The 22,517-nt window shown below is 57.5% G+C and overlaps 2 protein-coding genes across 6 annotated transcripts in view; both read right to left on the bottom strand.

Moving 5' to 3' along the window:
- Window positions 1–1,744: 1,744 nt before the first annotated feature.
- MYL7 (myosin light chain 7) lies at window positions 1,745–6,189 on the bottom strand. 3 transcript variants are annotated; one of them, XM_082472579.1, is made up of 7 exons: window positions 4,195–6,189; window positions 3,850–3,963; window positions 3,587–3,662; window positions 3,159–3,263; window positions 2,666–2,744; window positions 2,404–2,452; window positions 1,745–1,918 (listed from the first exon to the last, which is right to left on the bottom strand). In XM_082472579.1, exons 1-7 carry the CDS (start codon window positions 4,762–4,764, stop codon window positions 1,817–1,819), a joined length of 1,095 nt encoding a protein of 364 aa, XP_082328705.1. In that variant the 5' UTR covers window positions 4,765–6,189; the 3' UTR covers window positions 1,745–1,816. The 3 variants fall into 3 exon arrangements, with proteins under 3 accessions (XP_082328705.1, XP_082328706.1, XP_082328704.1); XM_082472580.1 differs by lacking the exon at window positions 2,404–2,452; XM_082472578.1 differs by having other exon boundaries at window positions 1,909–2,452.
- Window positions 6,190–6,286: 97 nt separating this feature from the next.
- Window positions 6,287–22,517, bottom strand: part of GCK (glucokinase) — a 55,762-nt gene continuing 39,531 nt past the window's right edge. For 2 of the 3 annotated variants that reach the window (XM_082472575.1, XM_082472577.1), the window contains 9 exons: window positions 16,979–17,141; window positions 16,243–16,397; window positions 15,079–15,198; window positions 13,345–13,440; window positions 13,048–13,147; window positions 9,738–9,921; window positions 8,430–8,585; window positions 7,590–7,874; window positions 6,287–7,382 (listed from right to left, as the gene is read on the bottom strand). In XM_082472575.1, coding sequence (XP_082328701.1) covers window positions 7,238–7,382; window positions 7,590–7,874; window positions 8,430–8,585; window positions 9,738–9,921; window positions 13,048–13,147; window positions 13,345–13,440; window positions 15,079–15,198; window positions 16,243–16,397; window positions 16,979–17,141 — 1,404 coding nt within the window. In that variant the 3' untranslated portion in view covers window positions 6,287–7,237. The remainder of the gene's footprint in view (window positions 7,383–7,589; window positions 7,875–8,429; window positions 8,586–9,737; window positions 9,922–13,047; window positions 13,148–13,344; window positions 13,441–15,078; window positions 15,199–16,242; window positions 16,398–16,978; window positions 17,142–22,517) is intronic. The other variant, XM_082472576.1, reaches the window with a different exon arrangement.

Genomic DNA, 22,517 nt, shown 5'->3' with positions numbered 1-22,517 from the left:
ACTTCTTTTTTTTTAATTAATTAATTTTTAAACTTTATTCTTTTAATATTTGGAGCTTTTTATCAGTCATTTTTCTACAGTTATCATGGTTTATTTTATTTTAATTATTTATTTTTGGCTGCATTGGGTCTTTGTTGCTGCGCGCGGGCTTTCTCGAGTTGCGGCGAGCAGGGGCTACTCTTCCTTGCGGTGTGCGGGCTTCTCATTGTGGTGGCCTCTCTTGTTGTGGAACATGGGCTCTAGGTGTGCAGGCTTCAGTAGCTGTGGCGCTCAGGCTCAGTAGTTGTGGTGCATGGGCTTACTTGCTCCGTGGCATGTGGGATCTTCCTGGACCAGGGCTCGAACCCGTGTCCCCTGCATTGGCAGGTGGATTCTTAACCACTGTGCCCCCAGAGAAGCCCCATCCCTTACTTCTTGAAATCAGTTTGTTGAACAAGCAGAACTCATGAGCTAGAATCATAACACCTGCTTGATGCTTGACCTTTGTTTTTGTTTTGTGTTAGTGTGTGTGGGTGTGCTGTGAGGCTTGCAGGATCTTAGTTCCCTGACCAGGATTGAACCCGGGCCCCAGCAGTGAAAGCACCAAGTCCTAAACACTGGACCGCCAGGGAATTCCCAACACCTGCTTGATCTTGTTCACCCATCTTCCCGGCAAGCATGCTGCGGGGGGTAGGGGGCAGAGTCGGGGAGGCTGCCTGCTCTCTGGATGAAAACTCAGGCAGTGCCATGACGTTTGTGATCACGAATAAGTAATAGAAAGCGCCATGACAACTTTAAATCTCAAAGCTCAATGTAGTAATTAAAATTGCCAAGTCCCAGGTAAACATCAAAACTGAACACCTCTCGGGTGAAATGCCTTTCCTCTTGCTTGCCTTCTGGAGGGAATGTGGTCAGTTCCTCCTTTCTCCCTCACCTCCTCCCACCTCCCCAGCTGGGGGATTGCAGCAGGGCCTGGAGGGAGGGGAGGAGGGGAGGCAGAGAGCTCTTACTCAGCGTTCGCGGTTCCTGTCCAGAGAAGGATTTCCTGTGTTCTGGGTCTTGCCCAGGTTCAAGCTCGCTCTCCCCACTGCCTCTTCCCTCCCCCTCCCTGCCGTGGGTGCTCTGGAGGTTGCCCTGCTCCCCCTCCCATTCCCCGGATGAGGCTGGGTGCCCCCCAGCTCCTGGTTTCTGTAGGTGAGGTGGGGAATGCGACACTGACAATACCCTCCAGAGACACCCTCTCCCTCTCTCTGGCAGCCTGGTCCTTTCACCCCCCCCGAGGCATGAGGCCAATTCCGGAGTATTTCCTTTGGAAGTCTGCGTGTACTCCAGCCCCTCCTTTGGCGACAAGGCACCTCACCTGCTGTGTTTTCAAATGGGTCCCTCAATGCCTTTCACACAGGGCCCAGCACATCACAGGCGCGTGCAGAGAGGCCCACCTGAGTCCGTGTGCAGAGATGGGGTCCCAGGAGGGCAGAGTCCCTGGGCCATTGGCAGATGTTTGCTGGGCAGAGGCCCATCGCATGGCTCGATCCGGGCCTGGTGGAGATGGGCATAAAGCTCTGGGTTTCCTCTCCTAGAGGAGTGGCCCTGGGCACCCTTGCAGGCCTCAGCGTCCTCATCTGTAAGCCGGGCACATCACGGTTCATATGTCACGGGACGGTGTGGGGTGAACGGAGGGGGCCGGTGAGGGCCGGGCTGGTTCTTACGGCGGTCCCCGTGGCGCCCCACCCCATCTGTCAGAGACAGGCCACCACTGCGGGTCTAATTCAGAAATAGCGTTTATTGAGGTGTCCCCACAGGCCGGCCCTGAGTCCCAGCCGCTGGCGCCTCGGGCTCACTCCTCCTTCTCGTCCCCATGGGTGATGATGTAGCACAGGGACTTGTAGTCGATGTTCCCGGCCAGGTCCATAGGCGTCAGGGCGAACATCTGCTCCACCTGGGAAGGCACTGGTCAGACGCCGCCCAGCCAGGGCGTCCTGGGGGCCGGTGCCTGTGACCCGAGGGAGGCCTGTGACCCTTCGCCCCGCCCCTGGGGCTGTACGCTGCCCCTTAGCCTTTGCAGCCAGAGGTTGGGGCAGGAGCGAAGGGTGCCGTGGGTCACAGGGCCCACCCTGGCCACGGGCCCAGCCCCCCTCCCCTCCCCCTCCCCCTTCCCAGTGTAGGAAACCTCTTCCAGATCCTGAGGTGCACCGCACTCCCACGCCTAGGCCTCTGCACACACAGCTCGCCCAGGCTGCACCCTCCTCCCTTTCTGATTCCATGTCCTTCACCCTCCCGATCCCAAGAGAGACGGCACCTCCTCCGGAAAGCTGGGCTCTAAGCCCATGAGGGCAGTGGGTCACCGAGACCTCCCCAGGGCCCTGCGGGGTGGGGGCCCTGCGAAGGGGCCTGGAGGGGTGTTGAAGGAGCCGGAGTCTTCACCTCGGCCAGAGAGAACTTGTCTGCCTGGGTCAGGAGAAGCTGCTTGAACCTGGAGGAGGTGAGGAGCAGTGGGGAGGGCCTGGCAGGGGCGGCCGATCCGGGAGGGGAAAATGGAGGCTCCCCTGGCCCAGGTGGCCACCCCCCCCCAAGAGCAGAGAGGTCCCCAAGGTACAGGTGGCCACCCTCACAAGGGGACCCTCCGCCCTCCCTGCTTCCGTCCAACACGGTGCCCCCCGGCACTCGCCCCGCTGCTCCCACTTACTCGTCCCTGTTCACCACGCCCTTGCCGCTGGGATCAAACAGGCGGAAGGCGCTCAGGATGGCTTCCTCGGGGTCTGTCCCTGGGAGGCCGAGGGGGCCAGCTAAGCAGCCACACGGCCATCGTCCCGGTCCCACCCGGGAGGAACCCAGGGTGCAGGGGGAGTCCTCCAGTCCCAGAGAAGCGAGAGGCTGTTCCGACAGGAAGTGCCCCTCGGGGCTCAGAGGCGCCAGGACCGGCTGTCCTTCTGAGGTGGGTGAGCCTGGCAGGGAGACCAGGACTGGGAGCTGAGGGCGTATTTCCCAACCCCGAGACTCGGGCTGATCAGTGCTCACGGGTCTGGAATGCAGAGGTGGGCCCTACAGCCTCTGGGTGGGCAGGGCCAGGTACGGCATGGGAGGGGTCTGGGTGGGATTCAGGCCAGGTCCAGGCAGGGTCCAGGTGGGGTTCAAGCTCGCTGCCTGGCCAGGGCGATCCAGAGCTGCCCCAGGCTCACCGTTGAGCTTCTCTCCAAATAGTGTGAGGAAGACAGTGAAGTTGATGGGCCCCTTCCCTTCCTGCAGCATGGCATCTAGCTCCTCTTCTGGAACATTCACCTTCCCTGGTGGGGCGGGACGTGAAATGGACACAGGGACCTTGAGTGTCCCTGAGTAGGGCCTGGGCTGCCCCTCCCTCCTTCCCAGGGTAGAGAGTGAGAGGCAGCTCTGGGTGGGGGAGGTGAAGCGGAAGGAAAGTGTGATGGGGGAGGGGGTGTGATGGGGGAGGGGTGTGAGAGGAGGGGGGAGGGTGAGAAGAATACAGGCCGGGCACTGCCTGTTGAGAGCCTGCCCATCCCCTCTCAGCGGGCTCCCCCCAGCCCAGCAGCTCTGAGCCGGGACCCTGGTGCGAGCAGGGCAGGGCCGGGTGGGAGGTGGGCGCCCTCACCCAGCTGGGAGTAGGTCTCTCGAAGGTCCGACTTGCAGATGATGCCGTCACGATTCTGGTCGATGCAGCTGAAGGCCTGTGAGGTGCGGGCCACAGTCTCCAGGTGGGAACAGTCCCCACCCAGGGGAGGCGGGAGGTGGGGGCATCCTGGGTGGTGGGAGGAGCAAGGACAGGGGCCAGGACCACTGACCTACAGAGAAGAGGGGTGTACTGGGGGCAGAGTGTCCAGACGGGTCCCAGGCTGTTGGGGGTAGGGCACTCACTTCCTTGAACTCCTGGATCTGGGCTTGCTCAAACATGGAAAAGACGTTGGAAGAGCCTCGCTGGGCCTGCTTGGTGGCCGCAGCCTTGCCCCGGGTCCCCGCCTTCCTGCTGGCCTGCAACACAGTGGGTGCGGAGGGGTCCTCTCCCCAGCTCCCCAAGGACTCCCTGCCACGGACCTCCCCAGAGCGTTCCCAGGAGAGCCCGGGTCAGGGTCCTCTTCCTGGCCCTGGAGACCGTCTCTCCGGGCCCAACACAGGCACAGAAGTCACTGGCTCCGCTCCCCCAGCCCAAAGGACAGCACCTGGGGGGCCGCTGGCCTTCAGCCCCCCCCACCTGGCACTCACCATCGTCTCTCTCTGCAGCAGCCTAGTTGCTGCGAGGGGCCCACAGCCCCCTTTATGTCTCAGCCTTATCACCTGGAGCGCACCAAATAAGGACAGGAGGAGAGGATAGGCCCAAACTTGGCAGCCTCTGCCTGGGCTGGGGGAGGACAGGGCCCCCGAGCAGATTCCAGCCACGTTCCTGGCGACCTTCAGGCCCCCCCAACCTGTGACATCCGGGTGTCTACCCACCCTGACAGCAGCGGGTGAAACGCCTCCTGAGAGCAGAGTCGCAACTCTCACCACTCTCATGCTGAACGAGGGGGCCCCTGTAACCCCCACCTGACCGTCCTTCCTGCAGTTCCAGCCCAGAACCCGCTCAGGCCAAGAGGACAGCAGCGGTGCGGGGGGCTGGCCCGGGGCCCCCACTGGGCTTGGGAGGGCAGTTGGTGGTTCTGAGGATGGTCTCTGGCCTGAGACCCCTGGGGATTCCCAGAGGTTTTGGTGAAGATGCTTGGCCCTGGCCTCTGGCCCCTCTGACCGAGGGGCAGAAGGCAGCCCTGAGCTGGCTGTGACCCCAAACAGAGCCTCCATGTGATGCTTTTGGAGCACGAAGCACTGCCTGGACCCCAAGCATCCCCTGGGATCCCCATGAAAGTGGGTCACGAGCCCTTCTTGCGGGGTTCAACCGCAGAGTGAGGGGCCCGGGCTCCGTCCGCTGTGCCAGCGCAGCAGCCTCGAGGCTCCTTGCGGGCCCGGGGCAGACAGGGGCTCCCTGAACCCGGAACAGGAGATGGCCCACCAGGGTGAGGAATGCAGGGAGGCCAGCTGGGAGGGCAGGGTTCTCATCCAACAGCCCCAACGTCCCTTTTGTATAGCAAGTAAGTATTTTATAACACCCCTTTTACTCTCCTGAAACGAAATTCATAGGCTATACAAGCTACCTCCATAGAGAATTGTAAAAAAAAACAATACAATGCCCTGAACCATAACATGAAGGACAACTAGGAAATAATTTATGGTAAAATGAGATCAAACACTGTAGCTGAATGGTGGAACACGAGTACATTACTACTGATAATGAAGTCATCAGATGCTCACACAAACTTCTGATGCATAATTTAGACTCGAGAGAACTAAAGAGATCAGAAGTAATTCCACATGAGGCATACCAGAAAACGAGAGAGCATCTCAAGGAGGATGTGACAACTCAAAATCACAACTTTGGGTTAAGTTCTGAAAAAAACAACACAGTTATTGCAGATTTGCTGGATAGTTTCTCTCATTGAAAAGTGAGTGGAATACACACTACTATATACAAAATAGATAATCAACAAGGACCTACTGTATGGCACAAGGAACTCTACTCAATACTCTGTAATAACCTATATGGGAAAAGAATCTGAAAAAGAATGGATATATATATATGTATAACTGAATCACTTTGCTGTACACCTGAAACTAACACAACATTGTAAATCAACTATCGTCCAATATAAAATAAAAATTAAATTAAAAAAAGATGATAACATCCAAAAACCTGAAAAAAAAGTGCGTGTATGTTAAAATCTTACAAATACGTGTTCATAAGTAACTGGTCTTAGGCCTTAGGCTTGGCTAACCTGAAATAGGCATTTCATTCAGGACCAAATTGGAAGGACCACAGAAATCATGTGACTTCTTGTAATCCTGGCCTCCCACTGCAGTCACTGTCACAACCCAAGTGGCTCCAAGGGATCTCCTGTTGAGACCGACCTGCAGCAGGACCAGTCCCAAGAACCAGCCATCCCCCTTCCCAGAGCAACCCCACTCCTTCCCAGACACTGCCTTGGAGCTCTTGGAGACCTCAGAACCACACCCCGCATCCCACAGGCTGGTGGGCAGAGGCCTGGGCAAGTCCAGGACCTCTGACCACACCCCGCCACGCCACCCCATTCCTGTTCCTAAGGCCTGGTCTGTCACTCTTCACACTCCCCGGCATAGCTCTGTGGAGAGGATGGAAAATTCCAAAACACGCCTAGGCCTGCAGAGTGTCTGTGTACATGTGAGCACGTCTATATGTTTATTGTCCCACAGTCTTATACACAGAGATCAAAGAACGGTGGACAAGGTCATGTTCTAAACTTTTAAAACTTTTAATTAAAAAAACCCACACAGTCCCAGGTTGGGCATGGAGAGGTTGGTGTGGTACATGGAGGTCTGGTGAGAAGAAAGAGGCCTGGGTTGTCCCTTGGGGGTGTGCTGAGTGCTGCTGGGGTTTCTGAGTGCCCAGCGCCGTGGGAGCCGAGGACTCGATCCCGGAGATGCTCCCAGGCCCGTCTGTGGGTAGGGGGACTCCTCCTCTTCCCGGGCCCCTCTGGGCAGGGGCTTTGGGGACTCTGTCTCTTGCACTTCCTGTGAGGGTCCATCCCAGAACCAGAAACCACTCAGGGATGGCAGGATGGGAGGGAAAAGGCTGCCATCTCCAGGCCTCGGGGTACCCACAGCCTCCAACATGGAGCTGGTCCCTTCCATTTCCCAGGCCTGGGTGATCAGCAGCTCCCCGGGGCCCCCTATGGAACCCAGGTCTAGGTCTGGCCAGGTCATGAGGGCTGCCTCCCCAGGTGGGTTGGGTTCCCAGGGAAACCAGGCCATAGTAGGGTCCAGAGGGCACCCCCTTCCCAGAGCCAGGGCTGAGCCAGGCTGAAAGCTCCAAGAGGCAAGCAGTGCAGAAATGCAACAAAATCCTGAGTTAATAACTCCCTTCTGGGCCCTTGATTGCAGCAAGAAAGGCGAGGTACTTTGGGGGTTCTCCATTCCTGTTCATCTCAGCCCCCAACCCAGTCAGGGCCCTGGGGCTATCCTACCAACTGACCCTGAGAGAAGAGGCCTGCCCAGGGCCTCACCGCATCCCCAGAGAAGCTCTCCCCATCTCCTGGGGTGACAGCGGGGACGGGAGGCATCCAAGGTCCTTACAAGGAGAAGCCTCTTGACTGGACCAGGTTGGGGGGACCTGTAGGGAGTGTGTCCCCTGGAGCCCAGGTCTAGTAGCGGCCACAGTCTCCTCCTTGCCTTGCAGCCTTTATTCTCACTGGCCCAGCATGCAGGCCTTCTTACAGGCCACCGCGGAGATCAAGGCGGCACCCCGGCCGCTGCCCTCCTCCGACTCGATGAAGGTGATTTCACAGCTGGGCGTCAGCCTGCGCACGCTGGCGTGGAACCGCTCCTTGAAGCTGAGCAGGGGGCAAGCGGGACTGCGGTTAGTTAACGCGCTGAAGGCAGGGCAGGGGGTAAGCCAAGGGGAACCTTCCCCTGAGTCTGTGGGCTTAGGGGGAGCGAGGAGATTAAGAATCCTTGGGACCTCGGAGAGCATCCGTTTCGGCCTGCATATCATAGATGGAGACCGATGCCCGGGCTCTGCCCTTAGGAGGCGAACTCACAAGAGGGAGGCTGGACCCGGTGGGGAGGTGCAGACGGCCGAGCGGGCCCACCTGGGGTGCAGCTTGTACACTGAGCCGTCCACGCCCACGGTGATGCGCATCACGTCCTCGCTGCGGCTCTCGCGCATGCGGTTGATGACGCCCGCCAGCCCCGCGGAGCACATGCGCGCGGCGCGGGTGGACACGCTCTCGCATGCGCGGCGCACGATGTCGCAGTCGGTGGCCGACGGCCTCAGCCCCAGCGTGCTCAGGATGTTGTAGATCTGCTTGCGGTCGCCCGAGTCACTGCGGGGCGGGGACAGGAGGGCGTCGCGGGAGGGTCGCTTGGTCCCAGACCAGCCCGATCCCCACAGCGGCGGCCTCTTCTCCTCCCCCTGCCCACCTCTCCCACGCAAAGTGCTTTTGGGGCTCGGGCTTCCGAGCGGAGCGGGTCTGGCTCCGCCAGGGACCAGCAGTAATCTGGTCATTACTCCTCTCTCTAAACCCAGGGTTTCCGCCCTAACGTGGGTGACACTGCCGTGCCTCGGGGCTGTTGTGTGGATGAAGTGAGACGAGGTCCACAGCGGGTGGGGAAGCACAGAGAGGACGCCTGGTCTCCGTCAGCTGCCCGACGGCGGGTTCCCCTGGGGGCTGAAGGCTACTCCCGCCGCCGTTGCCCCACCCCAGAATCTTATCCGGTCCTGGGCTCCTGCCCCCTGAGTCCGGTCCCCTGACCTCACCAGGGTCTCGCCCCTGCCCTCTGAGCCCCGCCCGGGCCTCGCCCCCACGCCCCGTGGGTCCGGGTCCAGGACCCCTCCCCGCGCACGCCACAACTGTACCCCACCCCTCGCCCCCGCGCACCTCTCCACCTGCGACACGAAGCGTGTCTCGAAGGCGCCGCGCGTGCGTAGCTTCTCCGAGGCCTCCCCGTGGAAGAGCAGGTTCTCGTCCACAAGCTTCAGCAGCACGAGCCGGACCAGCTCGCCCATGTACTTGCCTCCGATGAGCTTCTCGTACCTGGACAGAGAGCAGCCGGGTCATCCCCAGCAGGGAGGTCTCCACGAGCAGGCAGAGGCCAGCCACCCCCCCCCCCCCAGTCACGGCCACGAGGAGGCCATGTGGGACGCTGTGACCACCCCCCGCCTTGGCAAAACCGGGTTCATGCCCGTTCCCGCATTTATCAACAGGAGCTTTGGGGCCTTGGGAGAACGCTCTACTGTGGGGCCTCGGTTCAGTCCCTCTGAGACCATCCTCAGGAAGGACCCTGCGCTGAGCCCACTTGGGTTTTCCCACAGCTGTGGGACGAGTGCTGTTCTCATCACCCAGTGTCAGTTGGGGAAGCTCAGGCTTAGAGCGGCTAGTGACCAGCCTGGGGCGGGCCTCTGCTCACTGGCTAGGGCTCCTAGGTCCCTGCGCTCCTGGAATCCACGGAGTTGGCCCGGTGGCGCTAGAGTCTGTAAACCTCCGTATTTTCATCTTGTAGTACATTGAATACTACCGACCTAGTAGAGGCTTATGAGAGCCCGAGAGGAAGCTCATGAAAGAATTAGCACGTGCCTGGTGCGCCGCAGAAGGCGGCTGATAAAGGAGAGCCCTGACTCAGGACAAGCTCTGGCTCTCCAGCTGTCCGCGAACCCGCAGCATCCCCCCAAATACTATGATTCATTCTGTGAACGTGTTCAGAGCTGTACTTTGGGGAACTCTGGGCTAAACCCAGTTAACGTTGCTGGGGGGCGTCTCAGAGCCTTCCTGTGCCAGGGGTCACCTGTCGGAAGCGAGGAGGTTCCCGCTCATCTATCCACAGACCCTCTTTTTTTTTTTTTTTTGTAATCTTAGTTTGGCCACGCTGCGCGGCATGTGGGATCCGACCAGGGATGGAACCCACGCCCCCTGCAGTAGAAGCGCGGAGTCTTAACCACTGGGCCGCAAGGTAAGTCCCCATAGACCCTCTTTTTAAAGACTAATCCTTGGCATCTCTCACTGTTCCCGGTTCACAGAGGGGCACACGCGTACGAGCTGAAGGAAGAGAAGAGCCAGCTTACGAAGGGATTGTCAGTTTGCTTTTCCCCAGAGCTGTTTAAAAACAAGCCCATTATCTGCGGGCAGGCCCCATCTGCCGCCAGAGCGGGGCGGGGCCGGCGTGGGGGGAGGGGGAGGGGCGGTCCTTACAGCTGCTGGCCGGGGTTCAGGGAGTTCTCGTCCACCACACGGTCGTACTCCAGCAGGAACTCGTCCAGCTCGCCCGAGTCCCCGAAGGCACCCCACTCGGTGTTGACACACATGCGGCCCTCGTCCCCTTCCACCAGCTCCACGTTCTGCATCTCCTCCATGTAGCAGGCGTTGCAGCCCGTGCCTGCGAGAGGCCGCAGCGTCAGGCCCCACCTGGCGCTGCGCTTCCTGGGATGTCCCCTGGAGGCATGGGTGTCATGCAGGCCGCAATGAAGATTCGGCTGGGTGCATCCCCCCGGCAGGAAGCCCCTTGTGGCCCTGTCTTCCCAGCTTCCTTGAGCCCTCCACCCCCAGCACTCCCTACATCCCCTGGAGCAAAGGAAACCAGCTCTCCCAAGAGCTGGAAGACCTGGGTTTGCTGTGTGACCTCAGGTAGATAAGCCCAACTCCCTGGGCAGTTCCTCTTCCCCAAGAGGGGTTGGTAACACCTACTCCTCCTATTACCTGGGTAGTTGAGAGAAGTGAGGGAAAGAACATGTGTCAGAGTGCTTTGCCAATTCGAGATGGGTATGGGATGTTATGATTTTGTCTTGTCTATGCGCCACCCTTGTGTTCTGGCACTTTCTAAGCATGTGTTTGAGCTTCTCTGTCCCAGGATCTGTTGTGGGGAGGAGGCGGGCACCCAGAGGTGAGTACGTCACAGTGTGGGCCCTTGGGAGCAGCACACGGGCCACTGCAGGCGGGCCTGGCTAAGGAATTTGTAATTTGTAGGGTCCCATGCAAAGTGAAAACATGGGGTCCTTTGTTCATAAACTGAGAGTTTCAAAATGGTGACAGCAGAGCTTCAATCTGAACGTGACTGCACACCCCTCAAGCCATCAGGGACAGCAACTCAGTCATGCCAACCTCACACCAGCAGTGGAGCTGCCTGGAATTCGGGCCCAGTGATGCCAGGCCTTCCAAGTTTTTGTGGGGAAAAAACAAAGAAATCCAGACTTTGATGTGGTTTCTCCCAATGTTTAGCTCTTGGTAATTATCATAAACATGTTTCTAAGCACATCAGGGCAGATGCGACCACGTGCCACTCTGCCATCTCTGCTCCAGATGGGGCGAGCCCGAGGCAAGCGGCTGTAGAGCCCAGGTGGTGGTGTCTTGGGGAACCGGAGAGAGCCAGGGGAGCACTGCCAGGGCCCCTGGAGCTCCTGTTTAGGTGTGGACTTAAAGAACTTTCCTATCAAACTCTTAGAGGAAAACATAGGCAGAACACTCTATGACATAAATCACAGCAAGATCCTTTTGACCCACCTCCTAGAGAAATGGAAATAAAAACAAAAATAAACAAATGAGACCTAATGAAACTTAAAAGCTTTTGCACAGCAAAGGAAACCATAAACAAGACCAAAAGACAACCCTCAGAATGGGAGAAAATATTTGCAAATGAAGCAACTGACAAAGGATTAATCTCTAAAATTTACAAGCAGCTCATGCAGCTCAATATCAAAAAAACAAACAACCCAATCCAAAAATGGGCAGAAGACCTAAATAGACATTTCTCCAAAGAAGATATACAGATTGCCAACAAACACATGAAAGAATGCTCAACATCATTAATCATTAGAGAAATGCAAATCAAAACTACAATGAGGTATCATCTCACACCGGTCAGAATGGCCATCATCAAAAAATCTACAAACAATAAATGCTGGAGAGGGTGTGGAGAAAAGGGAACACTCTTGCACTGTTGGTGGGAATGTAAATGGATACAGCCACTATGGAGAACAGTATGGAGGTTCCTTAAAAAACTAAAAATAGAACTACCATACGACCCAGCAATCCCACTACTGGGCATATACCCTGAGAAAACCATAATTCAAAAAGAGTCATGTACCAAAATGTTCATTGCAGCTCTATTTACAATAGCCAGGACATGGAAGCAACCTAAGTGTCCATCAACAGATGAATGGATAAAGAAGATGTGGCACATATATACAATGGAATATTACTCAGCCATAAAAAGAAACGAAATTGAGTTGTTTGTAGTGAGGTGGATGGACCTAGAGTCTGTCATACAGAGTGAAGTAAGTCAGAAAGAGAAAAACAAATACAGTATGCTAACACATATATATGGAATCTAAGAAAAAAAAAAAAAAGGTGATGAAGAACCTAGGGGCAAGACAGGAATAAAGGTGCAGACTTACTAGAGAACGGACTTGAGGATATGGGGAGGGGGAAGGGTAAGCTGTGACAAAGTGAGAGAGTGGCATGGACATATAGACACTACCAAATGTAAAATAGATAGCTAGTGGGAAGCAGCTGCATAGCACAGGGAGATCAGCTCGGTGCTTTGTGACCACCTAGAGGGGTGGGATAGGGAGGGTGGGAAGGAGGGAGACGCAAGAGGGAAGAGATATGGGAACATATGTATATGTATAACTGATTCACTTTGTTATAAAGCAGAAACTAACACACCATTGTAAAGCAATTATACTCCAATAAAGATGTTAAAAAAAAAAAAAAAAAGAACTTTCCATCCGAAAGGTGAGAATGGAAGGAGGAGATGTGAGAAACTAGAGGAGAGGCAGAGAGCAGGCCCGCCCCTTAGAACATGTTCATGCAATTGGAGATGGGTCCTAAGAACACAGAAACCCTCAGGGCTGGCCCTGAAGAGGCCGTGGAAGTAAACAAATTTAATGCTGACTTTCTGGGAACCAGGGCCCAGAGAGTCCAGGGAAATACCCGCTCGCCTGTATGTCCAGTAAACACTCCTCAGTAAACACTCATTGTAAAGCCTTGGGAACTTCTGGGAAAGGCCCTCGGTTGGTGGGAAAGGGCCACTGGGGCCAGTGCTGCCTCCTTTCCTGGTACCTGCCTCCACTTCGGGCAGGGCAGACGGCTGCCCTGGGGTGTGGTAAGACTGTCCAGGGAGGGATGACACCACTCTGGTTTATCCTCTTCCACTTGGACAAATCTGTCCAGGTCGGTCAACTTACCAGATAAGGTGATTTAATTAAATCCTGATGGGCCAGGTAGACGTGCAGCTGGTACACCATCTGAGGCAGTGACTTGTGAGTGTTGAAATGCTTCCTACCAATAAACAGCACCTGTTTATTGGTACACCCAATACCAATATACATTGGTATACTGTCTTTCGGGACACCCCTGCTGCTCCCTAAGACCACCCTGGGCTCCAGCACCTCTGGGGTCCATGACTGGCACAGAAGCCATGTGCAGCCTGCTGAAGACGGGAAGCCTCGGCCCCATCTTTGGTGGTGGCCCAGGCCCCTGGGTCAGGCAGGGAGCGCATCCTTACCCACAATCATGCCAACCTCACACCGGCGGTCTTCGTAGTAGCAGGAGATCATCGTGGCCACAGTGTCATTCACCATCGCCACCACGTCCATCTCAAAGTCCTGCCAAGAGGCACAGAGGCAGTGGTGATGGGGCTGGGCGGCGGGGGGGTCTCAGCCTGCTCCAGGCCAGTCCAGCCAGGCGCAGAAGACAGAGACCCCTTCCTGGGGGGATGCCCAGAAGGCCCTCCCTGGCTTCCCGGCAGGGGGTGGTGAGGGGGAGGGGGCCCAGGGCAGGGGCAGGTGCAGGTGCTACTCACCCCTCTCCGTTTGATGGCATCTCGCAGGAGCCCCACGATGTTGTTCCCTTCTGCTCCTGAGGCCTTGAAGCCCTTGGTCCAGTTGAGAAGGATGCCCTGGGGGGAGAGGAGGGCCTCGGTGGCTGCTGGATGCTGGGGGCAGGCGTGAAGGGACGGGAGCTAACTCGGACCACAGGGATGTGTACCCACTTTATAATTACCCTTTCTTTTAAATTAATTAATTTATTTTTATTTATTTATCCGGCTGCACCAGGTCTTGGTTGCAGCACGCGGAATCTTCGTTGCGGCATGCGAACTCTTAGTTGTGGCACGTGGGATCTAGTTCCCTGACCAGGGATTGAACCCGGGCCCCCTGCACTGGGAGCGCAGAGTCTTAGCCACTGGACCACCAGGGAAGTCCCTGTGCACCCACTTTAAAGCTGAGGAAACTGAGGCTCAAAGCAGCCATATAAGTTCAAGAAGTGATGGAGATAATTTTCTACCAGTATCTCATATTTCTGCAGGGCTGGGTCCCAGCCGATTTAAGAATGCTTGTGTAGTTAAGCCCAGAGTCGCCATCCCAGAGTGACGATGAGGTCCAGAGGGGTGCAGCCAGTATGAGAGTGGGGCTCCTCTCCTGTGCGCACCCGCTGCGTGCGAAGGTCCCACCTGGCCCTCAGTGCCCAGCGGGGACTGGGGCTTGGAAAAGCACTGTGAGATGCAGCTCCTGCTACTGCTTCTGCCAGGAGTACTGACCTGGCTTCCTCTCTGACCCAGAGGGCCTGTGTGTTATGTATAACTGTGCGTATGTTTGGATCATTTACACACACATGTACATATGTATGTATATTCAATGTGTGTAGGTGTGTATGTATCGTTGACCTGTGAATATATGTATGATTGACATGTGCATATATGCAAGCACGTATACTTGACACGTGTAAACATGCATGTGTAATTTACACGTTTATATGTATGTATACTTGATATGTATGATTTACATGTATATATGTATGTATGACTGGCATGTGTAGATATATATGAATATATAACTGGCCTGTGTATATATATGTATGTATAATTTATGTATGCATAAAAATATGCATGTACAATTTATGTGTTTATATGAATGTATAATCGACATGAGTGCATGCATGTGTATAATTTAAATGTGCAGTGTGTACATTTATGTGTACATGTGTACAATTCACATGTATAATTTATGTGCATACATACGTATAATTTACACATGTCTATGTGAGCATGTATAACTGGCGTGTGTGTGTGTAATTTACATGTACGTGTGTGTGTGTGTAACTGTGACAGGCTAACTTGCCAGCTGGAAGGCAGGGTAGACCCTCAGCCCCGGCACACTGCCACCTCTGCCACAGGCAGCAGTACAGCATAGAGATGACACACAGGTGTGTTGGAGCCTGTTTGCCTGAGTTTGAGCCGCAGCACTGCCACTTCCCACCATGGGCAAGTTGCTACACCTCAGTTTCCTAACCTGTAGTGGGGGTGATAGGCACGCCTCATAGGGTTGTGGGAGGCAAATACTAAGAATCAGCTAATGCGATCATTTCCCAGAGTCTCACGAGAGGTAAGAGATGGAGCCAGTTTGAATCCAAGGCTCTTTCCCAACAATGGGAGCTGCATTTGAAGGCAGCACAGGGCAGAGTTCATGGGTGCCTTTCTCTGGGGTGTCTGTCCATCCATCCGTCCACCTCCCCCCACCCACTCTACACCTGGTCCCACCTTGTCGATGTCTTCGTGCCTCACAGGAAAGGAGAAGGTGAAGCCCAAGGGCAGCTTCTTGTGCTTCATCTGATGCTTGTCCAGGAAGTCGGAGATGCACTCAGAGATGTAGTCAAAGAGCTGGAAGATGCACACCGAGGTGGCCATCAGCTGCAGAGGCGAGCCTCCTGCCAAGGTGCTCCTCAGCCCTTGCTGAGCCATAGGGCCCCAGGGAAGCGTGGCCTCCGGGCCTACCCTCAGTCCCCACCTCCTCATCACCGCTGCTTGTCGGGACTCAGGCCCTGAGCCCCGCCCCATGCCAGAGTCCCCCTGGCAGCAGCCCTCGGGACAGGGCAACGCCAGGACGACGGGGTTGGTCCCTAGCCCAGCTGTGCTCTGTTAGCCTGGCCCTCCCAGCTGGACCCAGTGGACTCCAGTCTCAGGCTTTGGACAGAGGCGCATCCCTGGCGATAACTACGATTTCTGACTCCATAGAGTATTCTTTGTTGCCTCCAAGTGTTCTGGCCGCCCCACCCCTGGCCCTGCGAGGACCAGCTGCCGCCCCATTCACACTGGCCTATCCACAGACCTGGGCGTTACAGAGTGCCCTGCTGATTGACTAAGCTCCCTGATGGGCGCCAGCGTTGCTCCACGCCCAGACCCACGGCACGCGGGGGTGTGGCGAGGACCAGGCAGCCACTGGCCTCCTACCTTGAAACCCTGCCCCTCGCGGGGATTGGCTCTGGCTGCTCCCCACCTCCGCCCAGGGCTCATTCTACTTCTGTGGTCCTTCCTGAGTCCTCCCCGTGGTCAGATATTATCATTGCAGTCATGCCACTTGGCATCCATGCTGGTGGAGGGTGAGGGCGACACGTGGGGTGGAGATAGAATGATGGGCTGCGAGCCTGTTGGAGCAGCGTGTTCTCTTGGCTGCCCTGCCTTGTTCCAGATCCTTCTGGGAAACTGGGCAGGGGTGCGACCTTCCGGGGCCACACCCAGTGGCCGTCCACCTAAGCCTCTCAGCTCCCTCCTCCTCCTGCAGCAGGGTCCCCTGAGGCTGGGCCCACAGCTCCGCCCGCCCCTGGTGGACAGCTGGGCCCTCCCGCCAGGACTAGCCAAGCTCCGAGATCCTGGGTGGTCCTGACCGAGGTCCCTGGCCCCCCAGCCCTAGCCCGAGCTGCTCACCATCTCAGCAGTGCCCGTCATGGCGTCCTCGGGGATGGAGTACATCTGGTGCTTGGTTTTCACACTCCACTGTCCCTCCTCCCCTTCCCCCACCTTCACAAGCATCACCCTGAAGTTGGTGCCGCCCAGGTCCAGGGAGAGGAAGTCCCCGACTTCTGCAGCCACAGAGAGAAGCACATCAGTCTCATGGGCACCGCCTGGCAGGAGCCCCCAAGACTGGGAGAGGAGGAGGGGAAGGCATGGTGGGGGGACCAGAGAGCTGGACAAGGGGCCCCTGATGCCAGACATCTGGGGAACCCCAGGATAAACTGTGGCAAGGGTCAAAGGTGAAGTGGGGAAGTCAGCAAGAATCCCCTGCCTTGGGCTGAAGTCGCCCCCAGCCCAGGGCCCACCTGAAGACCGAGGAAAATGGCCCAGACTCAGGATTGGGCTGGGAGTCCCCCAAATGACTGTGGGAAACCAGTGTCTCATTGTGAGATGAACAAAGCCAGTGTCCCGAGGCCAGAGTGAGCCTGACGGCCCCAGGGCTGGGCCAGCGGAGCAGAGGGTGAGAACTGGCTGGTGTCTGGGGCACAGCATGTTGGGGAGCTGACTCGGGGCTGCTGGGGACAGTCAGGGCGGTTAGGAAGGGGCTGGGGCACTTCTCCCTGCTGGGGCCAGGGGAGAGCTGCCTCTGGATGAGGACCTGCTGGCTCCCATGTGAGCCCCATCCCCGCCCCGCCCCGGACTGCGGTACCTGAGCCTTCCGGGGTGGAGCGCACGTAGGTGGGCAGCATCTTCACACTGGCCTCCTCGTGGGTCTCCAGCCTCAGGCCTCGGTCCATCTCCTCCTGCATCCGCCTCATCACCTTCTTCAGGTCCTCCTCCTGCAGCTGGAACTCCGCCAGGATCTGTTCCACCTGCAAAGGGAGGGAGATGGGGAACAGTTGGGCGGAGGAGGGGCTGTGCAGTACGGGGAAGGGGGACCACAGAGTGGGTGTTTCCCCCACACACCGATGGTCTCCTTTTGCCCCCTGACCCTGGGTCCAGGATGACCCATCATTTCAAACTACCACAGTTACAACCAGTTGAAAAATTAAGACAGCACAGTTCCAACACCGGTTTCCAAACAAATGCAGCTTGGGGCGTGTTGGAGGGTGAGGGGCAGAGGGCAGACGTGGCACCTCCCTTTGTACCCCTGATCCAGGCCAGGGGAGGAGGGAGGCGCTAACCAAGAGAGTGAGTGAGACACAGGCTGGAAGAGCCCGTCTGGAGGGCGATGGGCAGCTGGCGTTACTGTCTAAAAGATCCGGTCATTCTACCTCTAGGAATCTATGCTAAGGGAGTTAGTGGGCCAGTGTGTACACATGTTCGTAAGTGATGGTCAAGACACGCTACTTAGAGGTGAAACCAGTTAGTTAGAGGTGTCTGGTGGACTAAAGCATGGCAGTCCATAGCCTGGAAGGCGCTGAGGCCCTCAGAGGGAGGAGAGGTCCCTATACATTGACGGGAGGGAGGCTGGCACACAAAGCTCAGATTCAATACCGCCATTCCCGTGAGTATGGACGGCCTGGGTTGGGTTCTCCTCCCGCACCCTCTGGGGGAGTGGCCGCTTGCTCATCCCTTCATGGTGGCATGATATTGGACTTAAACACCGTGCCCATGCCCACTAGTCCCCAGGAAGCAGCGACCCTGCTCTGACCCTGCGTGTGGACACTGGTGTGGCCGCCCTTTCCCCTTTGCACAATAGCACGTGTTCATGGAGAGAAGGCCACTTCGATTCCCTATATATTTGGACCAAAAAGGAAAGGGAGGATACTCGAATAAAAGCCGTGGGTCCACTCTTCAAAAAACTCATACTCTCTCGCTAGCAGTTTTCCATGTAAGCTCGGGGGGTGGAGATGCTCTGAATTCCAATCAGGAGACAACAGAGCTGCTTGCCCCTTCTTCCTCAGTTTTTAGAGCACACATTTTGGTGGGGGCCTGGGGAGCTATCACATCAAAGGAAGACAGCCCCTTCCCAGGCCCAGGGGACAGCCCATGACTGGGCTGTTTAGAGATGGGCATGTGGCCCAGTTCTGGCCAGTGTCAGGTGAAGGGAAGCCTGATTTTAGCAGGACGGGGGCCTTCTGGGAAGGTCAGTGCGCCTCTAACTTTGTGAACACAGCTGTATAAGGGTGTGCTGACCGGCACTGCAGCAGCTATCCTGAACCACGAGGAAACAAGGCTGAAGAGAAAAGGCTGTTAGCATATTATAGATGGCAGAGAAGAGAGACAGAGTGAGCCCAGCCCTGATGACATCACTGATGTGCTGAGCCAACCCTGGACCCACGCACCTCCAAGTGCTGGTTGTGGGAATAGATACTAATCACTTAAGGCCACAGTCAGTCAGGCTTTTAGTTTCCTGCAGCCCAAAGCATTCCTAATGCACACAGATCCTTACTTAGGAGCAAATTCTCTTACCAAGACCTCACACTTAGAATTTAAATCCAGGGAAGGTCACAAAGGGATAGGGCTGACAAAGTCTACGACAAGACACACAGAATCAAACACCCGTGTTTGCTAAGCCATTCTGTAGCTCTGGGGTGAGCTACAGCCCCAGATGGGGTGAGGGTGCAGCCCACCCCAAGGCTGTCCTGGCAGGACATACCCCCAGAGAGGCCCTCATGCTCTGTGAAACAATCCAGGCTGTCCTCAGAGGCCCATGCCTACAGCCTGGCCTCATCTCTGTTTCTTTCACACGCTTTCAAGTAAAATGTGCCAGGGAGGAATAGTAACATTAACACTTGCTGAATCCTTCCAATATGCCAGGCTCTGAGCTGAGCGCACTACACAAGCTGCCTTTCATCCTTGACACAGCGCGGGGGAGGGGCCACCACCCGCTCATCTTCTAGATGCAGCCACATGCAGCCAGCGCACAGAGTGAGGCCAGCACCCAAAGCCATGCACTCAAGGGCCGCTGTCAGAAGTCCTCAGGAGGCTGCCCAGCATCTCTCCCAAAACAGAACTGTAAGACATCACGGGCTCTTAACAAAGCGATGCGGATCCTGCAGAGGTCCAGCCCTCAGGCCCCGCAGGGCTCCATCCCCCCCTCTCCGTCACGGCAGCCCAACCAGTGGCCATGAGCCTGGACTCATGAGGGGCCGTGACCCAGTGGCTTCACCCTCTGTGTCCAGGCCAATGTGGGCACAGTTTGGGAAGGGTGCTGGAAGGTTCCGTGGCTGCAGTCCAACACTCCAGGTGGCCACAGGCTGACACAGGCCTCCAGAAACCCTCCCCCGTGGCAGTGGGGCGCGTCCTCCATGGTGGGTGCGATCCCCTTTCTCAGGTGCATTGGGGCCTGCAGACACCACAGTTAGCCTGCAACCCTGAGAGGAGGCACTCCGACCTCACCCCCCAGGCTGTGTGTCTAGGCGGACGCCAGTGGGGTTCAAGTCACGGGGCAGAGGTCTGCCTCACAGACCCCGTGGGAACATCCCCAGAAGCAGGCACCATGCACCAGGCCCCGCTTGGGGCATCCCCAGTTCTCCCTTACGCTTAATCCCCCTGGAACCCAAGCATTTTATTATCTCCACTTCCTTTCCAAGGCCACAGATATAGACAGCTCAGAGCTGGCTTTGAACCCAGGCGCTGGCTCTGAGCCCACCTCCCCTTCCTACCCCGCTGGGCTGCCCAGCCCTTCCCGGAACCCAGGCTGGGTGTCCGTGCAAGCTGGCTTAAAGGTCTTGCCGAGCATCCTAGGAACTGCGGGGTGCTGCTTGAGGAACCCCAAGAAGCCATCTGTCCCCCCAGGTCACAGAAGAACAAAGCACAGACAGAGCCTGTCCCCCCAGCCCTGCCCCCATAGCTGCACCCCTGCCTGCTCACCAGGAGGTCACAGGACACAGCATCAGGGCTCACGGCTGCACCCAAACACGGTGGGAGGGGGTCTCCTCCCGGAGCAACTCTCTTACTCTCCAGGCAGGGCCACTGCCACCATCTGACAGTGCCACAGCCCCCCAGGACTCCAGCTTCTGGTGCCCCGGCCCGGGGCTTTGCAGAAGAGCCAGACTGCCCAGTGCCCTCTGGCTCTCTGGGGTCCTCCCATCTTGGCTCTCCTGGGATTCTCCAGGAGGGTCTGAAGCTGGCGGGTTGGGGACCCACTTCCCCAGGAGTATGTGGCAACTGGCCCAGGGTCACCCACTGTGTGTACACAGCCATCCAATGGCTGCAGCTGGACCCACGCAGGGCTCATACTGCCCTCCAGGACACTGGGATGGGTTCTGGAGCTCACGGGGCACCCAGCGTTTGCCCAGGGGCCCCATGCCTTGGCCCTCTGGGGCCCTTCCACTGCTGTGCAGGTGTGGGAGGTCCTCTCAAACCTTTCCCTGTCTCCTCATCTGTCAAATAGAAGCCCCACAGGATGTCCTGCCATCTTTCCTGAGCCCTTGGGGCAGGGTCCCAAAGCACTGACTGTGGCATAAATGGGGCAGGTGTCCCCAGCTGAGCCCCACCAGCCCCCGTCATCCCTGCCCAACCAGCTGGGCCCCTCCCACTATGCTTCCAACCTGTACAGCCCATGGCCTTGTCCAGACCCGTGGCCTTAAGAACTGTCCTCATACTGATGGCTGAGTCCTAGGAGGGGAGGTTCTGCAGACTGAGAAGGGGTGGGTTGGGCTGGGGAAATCCGCCTGGTCTCTGCAGGCACGTTGGCGCGTCTGTTAGCCAAGGGGAGATGGACGCCAAGTAGCAGTTGAATAGTGAGGCCAGAGCGCAGGGGACAGCCTAGCACTGTCAGCTCCAGGAGCAAGTCCCCTAGAAGACACTGTCCCTGGAGACCCCTCCTGGAGAGGCTGGACAGTGGGCATGGGGGGGACCCGCTGCCTCGTAGCCTCCGCACCTCTGTGCCTCCTTCCAAGGGGTCCAGAGCTGCCCCTAACCTCCACTCCACCAAACCACTTGCCCTACCCACACAGGAAGAACCTGCCCCAGCCGTGGCCCCGGGGACCACTCACCCTGGCTTTGGGGTGACCCTTACCAGATTCAAAGCTGTCTGGGCCCAGCTCCTTGTGGCCTCCATCACCATCTCTCTGAGGGGCCGAAAGGTAGGTTCGCGGGGAGGGGGAGACACTCCTGTCTGCGGAGGCGCAGGGCTGGGCTGCAGGCCGGGAGTCTGAGGCCCACCCGTGCAGGTGAGGGCCGCCTAGCCCGGGAGTTGCCTGCGCAGGCCGCCCAGGGCTTCTGCAGAGAGCATTCAGCAGCTGGCTGTTGAAATACTGTCTACCGCCACCGGGTCAGGCAGGGCCAAAAGGGCAGAGGAGGCCGGCCTGGAGTGAGGGGTGACAAGAGCCACGGGGGGAGGGTTGTGGGGTGGTGCCCCATGCCTTCAGCCCACCGGGGTGGGGATTCGTTGCCCAGAGTTTCTGCGGAGGGGGCAGAACCATTCTATACACGCTCCGGTCCTTGGATGTGCCAGGGTGGGCAGTCATCATGCTGCTCAGGTCAGGAAAGCACATTAAAGGGCCGGGCAGACAGGGCGGGGCTGCTGAGGGGCCGGCCCCACGCAGGAATGAAGGGCTGGGCTTGGTCTCGGACCACAGGGATCCCTGGCTAATTTTCTCCTGGGGCCTGTCCTGTACTTGGGAGGGGAGAGACAGGCTGGTGGCTGGGAGGCCAGGCCCGAGGCCCTGAGCAAGGCAGACTCCTCGTGAAGCAGGGGTGCGGAGGGCAGGGACCTCCTGGGCTGCTCTTCTCCTGAGCCCTCAAAGCCCTGCCGTGTGGCCAATCAGGCTGCAGGATTGGTTGCGGGGGTGGGGGCGGGGGGGTGGTGGGGGTGGGTGGGCGGGGCAGGGTTGGGGGTTGCACGAAAGACCTCGGTTGGGTCATTGAGAGCCAGGCTCAGGCGCTGGGCAGAGGCGGGACTGGAGGGTGGGGGTGAGGGTTGGTGGTAGGTGGGGGATGGGGGTGGGGCCAGGAGGTGGGGAGGGGGAGGGGAGTGGGAGGGGTGGGGGAGGGGAGGGGAAGTGAGGGGGAGCAGATGGAGGTGGGGCACCACCTTGATGACTGGCCCCACCCCCACCCAGGGCCATCTGCCCCCACCAAGTAGAAAATGCTTGTCTTCATCAGGGGTCTTCAACTGTAAATGGTCAAAACCTGCCTCAAAAGGCAGGGAAGGTTATCCTTGGGTTTTGGGTCTGCAAAATCCAGGCCAGAGCTCGCTTTGAGAACCATTCCCCTTCCCCACTCCCAGTTCCCTGCCTGGGAGTGAACTTGTCCTGCCTGGACCTGCCAGAAGCTGCCAAGCCCTGCTAAAATTA

Source organism: Balaenoptera physalus (genome assembly GCF_965194825.1).
Source record: "Balaenoptera physalus genome assembly, chromosome: 8".
NCBI classification, from domain to species: Eukaryota; Metazoa; Chordata; class Mammalia; order Artiodactyla; family Balaenopteridae; genus Balaenoptera; species Balaenoptera physalus.
Note: the sequence above shows the minus strand (reverse complement) of the source record. Positions and strands in the feature narration are given on the sequence as shown.